The following is a 15,074-nucleotide window of genomic DNA, read 5'->3' as shown; positions in this document are numbered from 1 at the left end:
GCTAACTGATAGAGAAATTGTTGATGAGGATCTTGCAAGTGTGGAGATTGTCTTCTTGATGGCACAAAACAGATGGAATTGTATCATGCCAGTATTCTGTTAGGCTACAGAAGACTGACAGTATTTGTATTCATTCTAGCTCATGAAAACTTGTCAAAGAAACTAGAATTAAAATATGGAAAGTCAAGACTCATATGATTTTGTTCCTACAGGGACAATGAGAAGAGTGTAAGTTGAAGTTTTGCTTTGCATCACAACACTAAGGATAAAATGACAGAACCACCAAACTTTTTAAAAATAAATTTAATTTTATCTATTAGAAATATCCCCAATAAGTCCACCTTTCCATAAAGGCTTGGATTTTAAACAGAGTTCACATTTTTTAAAATTAATAAACAGCTAAATAATTTCAATATTAGATTCAGATTCTCTTTAACTGAATAAGAAAGCAAGTTAGTGTCAGGTAATCAGGAAGGAATAAAAATGTTTTTATACTGTCAGATAATTTCTAGATCATTGATATAAGCATAGAACTTAACTTCAGAGTCAAACTACGTGGATCAAATATATGAAATCAGCACGTGATCTTCAATGATTCTACAGATGCCAGCAGTATTTTAATGACTTTTGCTCTGTGTCCTAAGGTAAGTCAAGCCAACTGCCATACAAAACAGTTAATAAATGCTGTTTACTTTATGAGGGTGTGTCCAGTTTCCTGATACACAGAAAAATTCAGCACTGTAAACAAGCCTTCTAATACAATCCACAGAAAAAAATTGTTCACTTTATGGTTCACACTTTGAAATGCATGATTGCTATAGTTTCATTGTGCTCAGGAGAAGCAGGTTTGTACCTGGACCTTTTTGCTTAATTGCTTTTGATTAGGATGCCATTTTCCGGATCATGTAGTTCAGAATGCCGCCATTGTGGAAGTAAGTGAGCTCCACATCAGTGTCAAATCTCATGATGGCATTAAAGGTTTTCCCAGTGTCCAGCTGTTAGGGTCAAAGAAAGTCATTCAAGCAGCAGAACCTTGCACATGTTATTTGACATCACAGTAAAATAAAGACTACTAGCATAGTTTCACTATCTTAAAAAATTATGATAGAAAGCTAAAGTGAACAGGCACCAATACTTGTATCCAGACTAGACTACAGGAAGCTGCTTGCGAGGAAAGTGGTTTAAAACAAACCATAACAAACACAGTATGGAGTTCTCTTTGCATTGGCTGCTTCATTTATAACTGAGAAATTTACAGTTGACTTTGAGTGACTGGTCCAAAATACAGGGTGGCTTTGTGTTAATTAAAACAGTTTGAGCATCCTGCTTTTATATCCTGTCATAGTAAATGATAGAATGGTTTGGGCTGGAAGGGACATTAAGGATCACCAAGTTCGAACCCCCACTGCCATGGGCAGGGAACATTCCACTAGAGAACGTTGCTCAAAGCCTTATCCAACCTGGCCTTGAACCCTTCCAGAGAGAAGGAATGCACAGCTTGTCTGGGCAGTAGTTCCAGTGCCTCATCTCAAATTATTCCTTGTATCTAACCTAATTCTACCCTCCTTTGGTTTAACCCCTGTTAGAATAACTTCTAATCTTCTTCACCATCTCAATTCTTCTTCCTATACTGAGTGAATCTGACTGCCATATGACACAGCATATGTTTTGAAGGGACAATTAATTTTGAGTAAAATTACAGTGATTCAGAAAATTCAGCTCCTAGGTGTCTCATACCTTAATCTGGACATTCATCTGTGGTTTTAGTTTTTCAGGAATGATAATGGTGTAACGCTCCCGTCCAGTGAGTCCTAAAGTTCCTGCATCCTCTCCAGGTAAATACTGCAGAGGAATCACTCCCATTCCTACTAGGTTGCTTCGATGAATTCTCTCATAACTTTCAGCAAGCACAGCCTTGACACCCTGGAGAATAAACAACAGGTTGAGTTATTTCATACTTCAGAACAGTCTTTATGTACTCACAAGAAGAAAATTGGTTTGGTTTTGGTCCCCTCCATTTAATTTACCAGCTACTGGTAGAGTCAGCAGATCTGTGACAGCAAACTGTCCAGGATGACTTGATTGTACATTAACCTTCACACCTCCTTTAAAAGAAGCTTGACTCAAGAAAGTAACACATTTTCTCAGGAATCCTGCATCTACTTTAACATATCTTATGCAGAACAACACTAGTAATTTCCACTACTCCTCCTAATTCAGTGTTGCCCTCCTATAAGCACCAGCATGCAGCTTAATTAATTTTGAAAATTTTACATGTTAATACATTTAACACAAAAACTCATTGCCAGAAAAAAAACTCCAAAAACCTAGATGAACTTAAATACCAACTCTCTTGCATATTTTTCTAACAATGCAATAAAACTTGAATCAGAGTTCTTGCTGTAAACAGTGTAAGACTGGACACATAAAGAAACAGGTATTTCACTGTATGTGGATCTGTATTTGGCTCCCATGGTGAAGCCATGCTAAATTTTATTTTCGCTGATACTCTCTCTTACACTTTCTAGTTTCCTTGCTAAGTGAGCTTAACAATGCTGCTGAAAGCAGTCCTATGGCTTGTGGGGTTACTGAAAGTGGAAGTAAAGAAATTGGCCTTTCTAGTGTGGCCTTTTGGACTTCTAGATGAAGATCAGTCAAGCCTTCCAGTCGGAACAAGTTCTGTTAATTTTAAATGGCTTTTGCAGCTCTGCTGTGTCTCTTGGAGGCAGCTGAGATTTCAAAATATCTCTCACCAGAAGTGAGAATGAGCTACCCGTGATTTGGTCATAAGCTAGTCTTACTGACAAATAAATGCGCTGTTAAAACTGTCCTCCTAGTTTACTGTAGCCACTCACCAGGAGGAATGGTCCTTTAGCAGCCCAGTCTCTGGAACTTCCTGCACCATATTCCTTCCCAGCCAGCACAATCAGAGGATGACCAGCCTGCTTGTATCTTTCTGCAGCATCAAACACATCCAGCTGGAATAAAAATGCCAAATGCTTTGTAAAATTATTGCAAGTGGAATCACAGTTCCAGGGAAAGGAGGAAAAAAGTGTCCCCACATAAACAACTGAAGCCCACAACTTCCACTAAGCAGCACTTCAAGGATATTGACCATACAGCACTTTGTGGCTTCTAGTCTGATCTCACTCCCAATGCAAACCTGCACATTCCATTGGTGCTTTTACCATGGTTACACTCTCCACTGATGTGCCTGAAAGGCCCACATTGCTAGGTACATGTGACTGCTTTCCTGAGTCAGCTCCTGCCCCCGCAATTAGCTTTACTTAAAAGGTACTGAAGTAAATTACCTAAGCTGGTAAGAAGGAAAGCCAGCAGTAATCCACTCTGTTGTCAGTGAGCCACAGTTTAGAGCAGCAGGTGTACTTACAGTTTCCCCAGAAGGGAAATGGATCGTCTGAGGTCCTTGTTTATCAATAAACTTGTTGACCAAGCGAATGTTTGCAAATGTCCCTCTGGCCATGACAGCATCATTCCCTCTGCGGGAGCCGTAAGAATTGAACTCGCGAGGAGTCAAGCTATTAAGGGAAAAGAAGAAAGGAAACTGTTGGTTTTAGACTAAAAGCACTCGGCTCTAAAAAAAGAAGGTAATAAACTGGTGTTTCTGAGGTAGGTATGTATGTAGTTCCCACCCTGGCAGTAGCATCCAATTAGCCAATACTTCTCCTTTGAGATGTTTTGAAGGAAAAGTAATTTACAAATAGCTACAGTTTGGTCAGAAAAAGCAGCTTCCATAATATTCGCAACTCTTGCCCTAGGAATAGTATCCAACAGTGATGCAAGGATATAACTCACATTAAGTCAACAGACGCAGCACAGTATTTTTCTTAATAGCTGGTGCCCAAAGATTCTCATTGTTTATACTACTATAGCATCTAGAACAACTGCAGAGCACTGTGCTAAATATCTAAAAGGCAGTAAGAATCTCTGCTGCAAGTTAGAGCTACAGAAGAAAAATTTCACTTGCAAACAGAAATATGAGAATGAGGGGACACTCCAGCCTAACCAGCAAACAAAAATTGCACTAGAATGTGACAGAAAATTAGACTGTTTGCACTGGGCTACATCCAAACCACAGCTATGACATACAGCATCTGTTTTGTAATGCATGTAGGACTCTTCAGATTTCCAAGTAACTGATAGCAGGGGTTCAGAGAGTCCAGAGCAGTTGGTTTTCAGTATATCACACTGTTGTAATCCATTCTCTTTCCAAAATTATTAGGTCTAGTGAGTTCGGACTTTTCATGTCAGTGCTGTTGCTCGAAACACCACTGAAGTTGTAAGAAGTGCTAAAATCAGAGAATTACCTGTGAAGTCTGAATAGGTCAACTTAGTAAGTCCTGGTCTTGCCTTAAGTTGAACCCCAAGTGCTAAACTGACAGACTGGCCACAGAAAAAGATTAACATTTTACTAGACTCCAACCAAAATAGTTGCAGTTATTGTAGCTGCACTGAAACCTAAACTTCTGGATGTTCTTTTGTGCCTAAGAGCCTAGATATGTGAAATAGTTGCATGTGCTAAAAAAAATTAATATAAAACCCATTTTTGGCACCAATGAAAATGGTCATTTTGCTTTGATAGGGAGACAAATCTTGATTCCCTTATTTATGAATAAAGATTTATTCAAAGCTAGTCCAAGCTAGTTTTTGCAATAAGTAATCTTTTTCCCCTATTTTCATAAAAATGTTTTTAACTCTACAGGGATAACAGATGTACTCTACTTCTTACACTTAGTGAGAGCTGCTGAAGTAGCAGAAAGAGAAATGCTTTTCTTTCTTAATTTATATGCTGTCCAGGCAGCTGTCAAGGTATAGAAGAATGTGAACAGACAGAAGGTATGTGTGCCCGTAACATGCCATAACAGTTGTGGTTTGTTTTTTCTTCCCAATGCATGACAAGAACAATAAGCAGTGCTTACCCTCTGCTGGTCAAATAACGGGCTGCAGGACTATTTCTTGCTATGTTCCCAGCTGGAGATATGTGGTCAGTTGTCACAGAATCCCCAAAACTCAACAGGACATAAGCATCTTCTATTGTTTTTGGGGTCTGAAGAGTCAAAGTCTAAGCCATCATAAATACAAACAAAACAATTAATGTATGAACAATAATTCCTTTACCTTTTTCAAAAAAGTGCAAATTGCAAAATAAAGTCTCCCTTTTTATACAGGTTAGGAGAAAGAAAAAACCCAACACTATTAAAAATCTTTATGTTCTTGAACAAATATGATGCCCTGGCTGTCTGCCAGCAAGCTCATGCATTAAGAAAATACAGCAGACAAAAAAAAAAAACCAGCCAAGGCTTCCTGTGATACATGAATGAAAATTGAGAATTCCTAGACATGAGCATGCATTCAAGTCTCCATTTACTTTTAAATGGCACTGAATTGCCAATTCAAACACTGACTATTTGGTGCAACATGCAAGCAGGGAAAACAGTGCATTTAATTTCCTGTTGTTTTTCTTCACTTGCTTTGTGACCATTTAGAAGTATTTCAACTTAAAAGGCAAAGGAGACTTTTCAAGAGCCCTGAAGTGAAAGGGAATCCTTACAATTTTGAGATTCACTAATGCCTTTGTATTAAAATTAACACAATAGCACAATTCTAACATTTAAGAACCAAGGCCTCAATAGGCTTTTATGAATCCTCTCAGGCCCCTTGAAGTGGCTCTTCTTCTCCTTCAATATGAGTCAAGATGACTGCACACTTTGGCTTGATTCAAAGGGAACGCCACGTACGTACCAGACCATCAAAGAAAGGAGGAGACTTGATATAAGTAGACTTGGGATTCCAAGTATACAGTTTATCTGAAGGAGCATCTAAGGCATTCCAAGCTTTGTTTACTGTCTGAAAAAGATACAAAATCCTTTCATCAATTTCTAAGTTTTCAGAAGCAACATAATTACTTCAGAATCCAGGTAAAATTACAAATTAGACTTCAGCAAAAGCCTTATGTATTTCTTAGAGCACTTTGGAAAATACACATAATTACCTACATTACTTTTGGGGGTGCTTTTTAATGATTCTGTCTATTAAAAGATTTAGGAAAATCCTAATTTCATTACAAAAGAAGATACACTCATCCTGTTTTTTGAGAATAACCTGTATTATGTACACAGGTAACACTTTATAATTGTCTATTGTATTTTTAAGTAATCTTAAGAAGCTTCCCTAACATAAAAACTATAAGAATATTTTGTTTCAAAACTTAAGATTTGCAGGAAGATGTTATCAAGTACAAGCCTTTTTTCTGATATCCATCCTATTAGTTAATGCAAATGAATTTTATGTCAGGTGAAAAAAATCAAACATCTGTGAAGCTGGAATATTCCACCTTCTAGTATCAGCTGGGGGTGACTGTTGAAAACACATCATCTACATGTTACATTAAAAATATCATAAGGAGCAATTTTCAAAACATGACTGTCTGAAGGAATGAATTAATTATCCACAAGATTTTAAAGAAACCAAAACCCTCATCTAAATATCTGTCAGAACAAGAGCAAAACCTAGATATAAAAAAGGTTAATTTAATTATCATGATCATCTTATTTAATATCTTCAGAATAGCATAGTACATCAATCAAACTACTGCCAAGAGGATTAATTCACCTCTATTTTTTCGTAGACCTCCTTGAACATCCCAGGAATAACAAATTGACGCTCAACAGCCTGAATCTCATTTCTTGTTGGCCAGATATCTTTCAGGAAAATCTTCTTCCCCGAAGCATTTACTCCTGTATAAAACGGTATTGTCAATTTTGTTGCCTATATTTTTCATTAAGAAGAAAGAAAAGTTTACCATTGTGTTCTCTTGCTATGTATTCCTTGTAACACTCACAAGACACACTTTACTTCACTTGCAAGGGTCTGACAGAAAGCTGAGTCACAAACATGATAATACCTGTACATAACCCTTCTCTTGTGACTTCCAATGACCTTTCAGAATAATTTATAGAATCATTTATGCTGGAAAGGATCTTTGAAGGTCCTTGAAGGTCTGTGAAAATCAACGACCTCAGGCTGGCTCTTGAAAGACTATCACCCAGATATAACCAAAATATGACCCTCTGGAATTAGGGGGAAGCCAAGCCAAAGCATTATTCTTTCTCCATCATCTCTGACTCTTTGTTCCTCTGACTCTTAACAATTGTATAATTTGACTCCCAGAGGTACTAAGTACTTTAAAGCACTTCCCTAGGGCAAATGTTTCTGAAGTGCTTAATTCCAAACAGTTTAAGCTGTGAAAAGAAGCATCCCAGCACTGTCTTACCTAATGGCTGTTTCTCAAAGTCGATCCGGACGGTCCCTGCAATTGCATAGGCTATCACCAGTGGCGGGGAGGCCAGGTAGTTAGCACGGGTGTTGGGATGGACACGCCCTTCAAAATTCCTATTGCCAGACAACACACCCACTGCCACAAGGTCTCCCTGTGAGATGGAGTTTGTGACAAAGACAGGTCAGATGCTTGCAGAATCCACACACACAGCAAGTCTGCAGAGCCTTACTGCACTGCAACAACAATGACCAGTCATAGAACTGTCTCCTGAACAATCCCAAAACACTTCCCACAGAAAAGAATATAGACTGAATTTACTTTGTACGGAGCTGAAAACAGTCAACACACAGTATAATACAGCTCAGAAGAGCACACAGCAGAGAACAGCTAACATAAATGAGCTGCATAGGAAAAACTGCATACCTGTGTAATGGCCTCAACAACAGACTCTGGTAGGGGTCCACTATTGCCAATACATGTCATACAGCCATAACCCACCACATCAAACCTATACAAAGTATAAAAATAATGGTGAACAAAAAGCTACCTTGGAGCAAGACATTTAATCACTCAGCAGAAGGCAATTGTTACTTTCAGGAGAAACACTGTTTTAACAAATGAAATGCTACTGAGAACAGCATATTTTCAAAGCTCTATTTTTACCACTGCAGTGATTGTCCATGCACACAGAATGGGAAATGCATTACCTAGCAAGAGGAACAACAATATAGTGTCATTTACACTGTTTCAAAACAATTAGTCTTGAAAATAACCCATTCTCTTGCTTAAGAACATGTCTTCAAGAAGTTACAGCAGGCTTTAATCATTGGTACAAAGCCAGCCAGCACAACAGCAATGTGTTCACTCATTCAGGATCACACCATAAGGTACCTGCAATATCTTTTAAGCTGTACAGAGAAACAGTTATTCTATTGCCTCACTTGTTGACAATGCTTTTACTTAAGCAGCCATAGGACAACAGTAAGAAAAGCACTCCTACCCTAGCTGAGAAAGGTAACGCATAACTCCACTCTCCCTCAGATAGTAAGTGACAACCCCGCTTCCTGGGGACAGGCTAGTTTTAATGTATGGCTTCACTGTCAAACCAGCTTCAACAGCTTTCTTAGCAAGCAGTCCTGAAAAATACAGACGATAGTTGCAGATTTTCCTGGAAGTGAGACAGTTTGGTGGATTAGCATGTTAGGAGAGATACCGTTAAACAACTGGGAACAGAAAAGGCATCGGCAATGAATTGGTACAGCAAGCCAACAGCACTAATTCCATGACAACCAGCTAGAGGATGAGTGCTCTGTTGAACTGTACATCCAGCCTGCAATTTCTCTTCCACTAGAAAATTGATGGAAGTTTCATTCAGTAAGATGCACTCACTGGGGTTGCAAGAAGACATTCAAAATTCAGAGCACTATTTGTAAGACAGATGTCTCACAAAAAATGCAATGAAGATCTGTTAAGTTTCCACTTACCATGGTGGAGTAACCAGAGAAGAAAAAACTGCCAGCATAGGACTTGCTGCCCTCAGGAGCCGAAGGCTATGAGAGCACCAATGGTGGCCTTTGCCACAAACAAGACATCTCACAATCCACAGCTTGTTGCACAAGTTTTACTTATTGCTGTTTTACTGCTCCTGAATTTGTAATATGCATAGAGATATTTCAGTGGAAGGTCTTACTAGACACACATTTATCCTGAATATTCTTTTGAAATAAATTGTCCATACTGTGATGCATGTTCAGAGAACAAGTTCCTCTCCAGTTCTTTTCCAGGATGAACATAAAAGAAGCAGCAGATAGGTAAACTATGCAAAACTTCACATTCCCATGCTGCATTTTCCCCCTCACACATGGCATTCATTTAGATAAGAAAACAGACATAAACTGTGCTTTGATCCAACATGATCTCCAACAGGAAGAGGTCATCAAACTGGTTTGTCTTTGCCAGCTGTCTGGCACCTTTGTTAGACATGACCTGGACCATGACACTTTGTGTGGGATGGCTTACACAAGTGAATTTAAAGAAGCGGTCCTATTCCTGAAGTTGTTAAGGTTCCTTAGCTACTAGAGAAATCTGCAGAAACTGGAGCTCTTGGATACTTCTGCAAATGAGACCATGAACAAACAGTCATCCTAGGAACTGAGACTTTGACAACCTGTTTGAAAGTGTTGGCCTCTCTCTTGCTGCTTCTACCAGTTCTGAAAAGATAGCATAGTCAAACTCTCAAAGTTGGCTAGGAAATGCCAGAACTTCAGCTCCTCTGAGCAACCTTAATCCAACATCTTTTTAAGGTCATATTAGGCTGTCAAAGTTCCTACAGCACATACCCAGTACCCCCACAGACACACAGCCCCTGCGTAGTGCACAGGATAGAGAGCAGTAGCTTGAAACAACTGCTCATATCCTGGATTTTTTTTAGCTTGGTTACTTAATTGGGAACATTGTATGTTTATTTACTTTCATTTGAAACTTCATCCTGAAAGCCAAGCTATTGTGTTTCTTGTGGGTATCTCTTGTGGGTATTCTCAACACTGCTGTTTACCAACAGTTATCAGAGACTGACAGAATTACTTGTTCCTTCCTTGTCAAGGTCAAAACATAAATGCTGCTGCACAGAAAGGCAGCAAAGGTGAGAGCAGCCACTAAATCTGAGTACATAACCAAAATCCTTAGAACTACATTCTTGAGGGTGCAGTGTATCACATAGTAGTGAATGCATTCAAAGTGCATTCAGTAACCCTACTGCTTCAGAGAAGGTCAAAAATGCATGTCATTAACCTGGGAGCCAAACACTAGAGGAAACTATCCTCAACAGGCACAACTGAGGGATACATCCACCTAGAACTAAGGGAATAGACAAGGCAAACACAGTCTGCCTGGAGAAAACCTACTTCTTGATCCTTGGAAGAAGGAAATACAGGTATATTTCTGTGAGAATGCAGAATGGACCTGAGGAAAGAGGTATGCTGTTCTGGCTGTCCTGTTAAAGACAAGTGGATTGGGACACCTTGTTCAATTCTGAACTCAATTCAATTTCTCTCAAAGTGCTAAGAAAATGAGCAGGTCTCTCCTTGGCTTCTCCTTTGTCCCACATCTTATTTTATGGGGGACTTTGAACCTGTTGCTGGAGTTTAAATGACCTTTGGCCTGGGAGTGGGTGAACTGCTGGTATGTAAAGTATGCAAATATAGATGTTAGTCTAAAAACAAGTGATAAATATCACATCAAAAAGCCAAACACAAAGTGACAGTTGACAGAGACTGTTCACAGCCCAAAAGCTTCCCAGCACCACACAGGAACAAATAGAAATTATATTACTTTAACCAGCAAGTAATCCTTTCTGGTGAAGGGCCTTTGTACTGCCCAGTGCACATCCCTTCTGACCTTCGTAGGAATAAAGTCTGACAGACTAGTTAGCCTCTATGCAGCAATCATCATACAGTGGCAGATACCATCTATGTATATGCTTGCAGAGGAGAGAATAAATATGTAAACATGTAGCCAAGTGCCTGGGAACTGGGCCAAACTTGTCCAGTATAGACTGAACCCTTTGAGCTGACAATCTTCTTTCCTATTTTTTGCCAGAAGCACACATTAGGAAGGACAAATTTTCTGATTGGACTAGTCATGTTAAAAATGAACAATCTCCTGACCAAAAATTTTATACAGCCAAGTCAGACTAACTGTTCTGTAGTGGTGCATACCAAGCTCACCTCTGCCTTCCTCTTGGATGTAGTTAAGATGCAAATGAAAAGGCTCTGAAAGCTGGCAATCCCTGAGAATACAATTTGCTTCTTTACTCACACCTACCATGCCCCCAGACTCTTGTAACAACTTTAGAGGACAACCTTTAGCTAAATGTGTGTTCCTTGCTCTGCTGACAGTTCAGAACACCTTCAGACTTGCCCCAGAAGACCATTTTTCACTGTCCCTCTTCTGGCTTTGACTTTCAATAGCCTCTTCTTATCTCCATATATCAGCTTCTGTGCATTTGGAAAACTGTCAAAAGTGTTGCTTAATTAAGTCCCAGATTTCCTTGTAGAAAAGACAGTGCAGGAAGAATATATTTTTGTCAACCTACATTTCTAGCTACCACTTCCACAAGTCCTTTGCTACCCTTAGAAACTAAGCTCAGTTTTAACACTCCAAATCACAAAACCAGCACTGTATACCTTGAATTACATCAGTGTTGTTGTTGTCATCTTTAGGATACACATTCAGAGCCAAAGAGAAACTACTGCACATTAGGCAAATCAGCTTACCTGCACCCAACATAACTGAGGGATTACTGGTGTTTGTACAGCTTGTAATGGCAGCAATCACTACTGAACCATGAGCAAGCTCAAAGTCATGGCCCTCAAAATTAAATTTGACTATGCTGTTTTGTCGGTCTGGTGCAATTTGGAAGCCCTTGAATCCTTGCTGTAGGAGGAGAAAATAAGAATCAAAATGAGTGGTTAACATAAACATTTTAACTGAACATTAGTATGAGCTGTTTTTTCACCAATGAAAATCATCTGTTAGTCGCATCCATGCTTGTGCTTTTAGGTCTGATGGTGAAGGCTTGCATCTCTGGCCAACCAAAATGGTGGACAAAAATTATTTTTTCTGGGGTTTCCCCTCTTCTATGTTTACTGGTAAAACAGGCAGCCTTTGCAGCAAAACATGTTTTTATTTTCCTCCTGCATGAATGTATCCTTCTTTGGATTTCTCAGATGCTACTTACTCCTGGATGTTACAGATTCCTGATCACACATAGTTTTAGCACACAATCTAGTCCTGAGATTTTAGCATAACACATAAGACTTTTAAACCAGGATTATCAAACAGCTTGAATGTATACCAGGAGCTGATTTGAGAGGCAAAGGTCTGACAGCTGGAAAAAAAACAAAGAGCAAGTAGGCACTGTTCATGCCATGAAAAATTACATTTAGAGATCTGAAAGCATAAAATCACCTAATGGAGTTTGGAAAATGTAACAAACCAAGAATTATTTGGAACTGCTTTAATTTTACATCACTGGAGTTCTGTAATGCGTTTAACAGGGATGATTACTGTATCAGGTAAAGATTTAAACTGATTTAGAAAACTAAAGTATTCAGGAATATTCATTCAAATATATATCTCGTGCCTCTTTCAATGACCACTTTTGACTGAATGATGCAGCATGTAGTCATTTTTTTCTGTCTTTACCACCAACATCCAAGAGTCACAGAGACACGTGCAGTTCTGCTCTGATGAACAGATTCAATACTTAGTGCAAAATTACATCGTGGATTCAGGGCATAACCTGCTTAGAATGCTTAAGAGCTGAAGAGCTGGGTAGTTATCTCAGAATTCAGTGCAGTAGGTATTTTGTCCCCTCTATTAAAAACACCCCATTGTGGCAGAGTTCAGAAATCTCTAGTCTACGTCAAGATCGTGTTAGGACTAAGATCAGAAAGAAATACTACTTCAATAGGGCATGAACACCTCCATGCAAGAGAAACAACATCACAATTTTAAACTACCTGTTGCTTCTGTCACCTTTGAAACTGCAGTCAAATATCCTCATTTATTTTTCAGCAGGCAAACAAACAACAGATAACCCCAGAACGTAGCTCCTGAACACCAGACAGCTTTTAGAAGCATCAATTAGTTTGTTTGCCCAAATGTTCCCAGTCCCTACCTTGGCTCCCAGACAAGTCTCAAAGTCCTTCTTCATATCTGACACAGCAACTTTGTCCTGAGGTCTTTTTGGTCCACTGCAGCAAGGCACAACAGTATGGAGATCCAACTCAACAACCTGTTCAAGTAAGATAAACAGACAGTGGTTGGCCTGATAAGTAGAAGCCAGGTAAGCTACAGGTATGCTTTCCTCTGCTGTTGAATCAATGCTAAGTCTGCACATCATTATTTGCAGAAATTATTGAAGACACACAAGAATGAGAAGATCAGAAGAAAAGGAACACTTCTAATTTTAGATGTTGCCAACTCACAGGTATGGCTATCAAAAGTACTAAAGTTACTGAAAAACCCAATGTAATTAAAGTATCTAAGCATTATGAATTATTTTTTAATTTGTCTTTTCACATGCCAGAAACAGATTAAAAAATGATACAAAACAAAGCAGACTATTAATCTATTCCTCACCGATTTTCCAACTTTGTTTTCATAATGTGCTACATCCTTCCAAATCTGCGAAGATTTTTGAATAATCATGCAGACTCAAACACAAGTTACAAGATAAAATTTTACAGCAGACAAAACCAGGAATATTCTTGAGTTTCCTGGACACTGAGTAAGATCTTAATTGTCTAGCACAGGAAATTACTTGTGTGCTCTGTGGTTACCACACAGGGCTTCTAAGGGTCCTGATTCATACAGTAACATAACTGGCTGAACAGCAAAAAACTGCAAACAGGGCTTACACACACAACATCCACATTATTTCCACAGCTACTCCTCAGAGTATCCTTCAGTCTGGAAGGACTTCTCAAAGCTCCATCAAACACACTGAAGAATCTGCACTAGCTGGAGGTCAACTGAAAGCCAATCTATACCTACATCAAAGTTTTCACACCTGAAGAGCCAACTGACTCATTCCACTGGGCATTAAAATAAGACAGCTGTGCAGACCAAAGCAAAGGACAAGGAATTCCTTGACTATTTCTTAGTTTCTGTGAAAAACAGACAATTGTCACAATAAAATAGGACAGGACATAAAGCAAAGAGACAGCAAACAGAGTTGTTTCTAACCTGTGTGAATTCTGGATCCTGAGAAGAGTTCTTGAAATCTCTTAGCATTCCCACAGTCTCAAGATACCTTTTTGTGCACATAACCTTCTCTTTGTCGCGGCCTAAAATTAAAGCCAGATACAGCAAAACCAAAATGCAAGTGAAACAGAGGAACATCTTACAGAACAAAAAAAAAAAGTGCATAACAGGCACAATGTCAATAGCACTACAAGACCCTTTCAAGGCAAATATTAGAGATTCACTAAAAACAAACCAATTGAGCAGAGTTAGTGGATTTGCAGAACAAAATCTTAGCTTCCTATTTCTGTCATCTGGACAATCTAGATTCAGATTTTTGGCAGGTTGCCATAAATCCAACAATCAGCTCTTCCTAAACATGCATCCTAAGTGCAAAAACTAGTCTCAATAAGTAAACACCAATAAAAAAATGAACTGAGGCTCAGAAGGCTTCACCTGATTCAATCCCACTGCCAATGTCATATAGACCTGGCATCCTTTCAATTGCCTTTTAACTTATGGTCTCTTCTTATACTCACCAGTTTGTACCAGGTACCCAATACTAATATCATCCACTGGAAAATAGGCAGCTGTTGCTCCATACTCTGGACACATATTGGCAATGGTGGCTCGGTCAGCAATCGACAACTGGGCAACACCAGGACCAAAAAACTCCACAAATTTACCCACAACTCCAACTTGGCGAAGATGCTGTTATAAAAATACAGTGTCTGTGTCATTGTTATGTGTCAAATGGCATTAGCATGTCTGTTATGATATCCAGCTTTTGACTCAGAGAAATCTCTTGTGAATATTTCTACAGCCATTTGAAACCAGGAAGCTTTTGCTAAACTAAATCATAAAGATGAGGACACTGAGATGTAAAGTTTCAATAATAAGGTACAACATAGGACCATATTTCTTCTAAAACTTGCTCTTCCTTTCATTTAAACTAGACTGTCTTACAATTGTATTTTTCCCAATATGATGTTCTAAGAGGAAGAGAACTGTGTGAGGACTCTTCACA

At 38.9% G+C, this 15,074-nt stretch overlaps 1 protein-coding gene and 1 long non-coding RNA gene across 7 annotated transcripts in view; one reads left to right on the top strand and one right to left on the bottom strand.

The window, feature by feature from the left end:
• Nucleotides 1-15,074, bottom strand: part of ACO1 (aconitase 1) — a 55,328-nt gene that overhangs the window by 1,408 nt on the left and 38,846 nt on the right. For 5 of the 6 annotated variants that reach the window (XM_064403680.1, XM_064403678.1, XM_064403679.1 and 2 more), the window contains exons 8-21: nucleotides 14,587-14,758; nucleotides 14,051-14,151; nucleotides 12,981-13,097; nucleotides 11,575-11,734; nucleotides 8,301-8,436; nucleotides 7,724-7,808; nucleotides 7,295-7,451; nucleotides 6,634-6,758; nucleotides 5,764-5,868; nucleotides 4,941-5,083; nucleotides 3,392-3,539; nucleotides 2,856-2,978; nucleotides 1,738-1,923; nucleotides 289-995 (exon numbers count right to left, since the gene is read on the bottom strand). In XM_064403680.1, the coding sequence (XP_064259750.1) occupies nucleotides 882-995; nucleotides 1,738-1,923; nucleotides 2,856-2,978; nucleotides 3,392-3,539; nucleotides 4,941-5,083; nucleotides 5,764-5,868; nucleotides 6,634-6,758; nucleotides 7,295-7,451; nucleotides 7,724-7,808; nucleotides 8,301-8,436; nucleotides 11,575-11,734; nucleotides 12,981-13,097; nucleotides 14,051-14,151; nucleotides 14,587-14,758 (1,872 nt within the window). In that variant the 3' untranslated portion in view covers nucleotides 289-881. Of the gene's footprint in view, nucleotides 1-288; nucleotides 996-1,737; nucleotides 1,924-2,855; nucleotides 2,979-3,391; nucleotides 3,540-4,940; nucleotides 5,084-5,763; nucleotides 5,869-6,633; nucleotides 6,759-7,294; nucleotides 7,452-7,723; nucleotides 7,809-8,300; nucleotides 8,437-11,574; nucleotides 11,735-12,980; nucleotides 13,098-14,050; nucleotides 14,152-14,586; nucleotides 14,759-15,074 lie in introns of those variants that run through there. The other variant, XM_064403682.1, reaches the window with a different exon arrangement.
• On the top strand, nucleotides 3,224-5,809 carry LOC135289824 (uncharacterized). The gene is made up of 3 exons (XR_010352564.1): nucleotides 3,224-3,294; nucleotides 4,724-4,857; nucleotides 5,675-5,809. It is a non-coding gene; the product is annotated as an uncharacterized LOC135289824 (long non-coding RNA).

Source organism: Passer domesticus, chromosome Z (assembly GCF_036417665.1).
Source record: "Passer domesticus isolate bPasDom1 chromosome Z, bPasDom1.hap1, whole genome shotgun sequence".
In the NCBI taxonomy this organism is placed as follows: Eukaryota; Metazoa; Chordata; class Aves; order Passeriformes; family Passeridae; genus Passer; species Passer domesticus.
The sequence above is the reverse complement of the archived record's forward strand: the minus strand, read 5'-3'. Positions and strand labels throughout refer to the sequence as shown.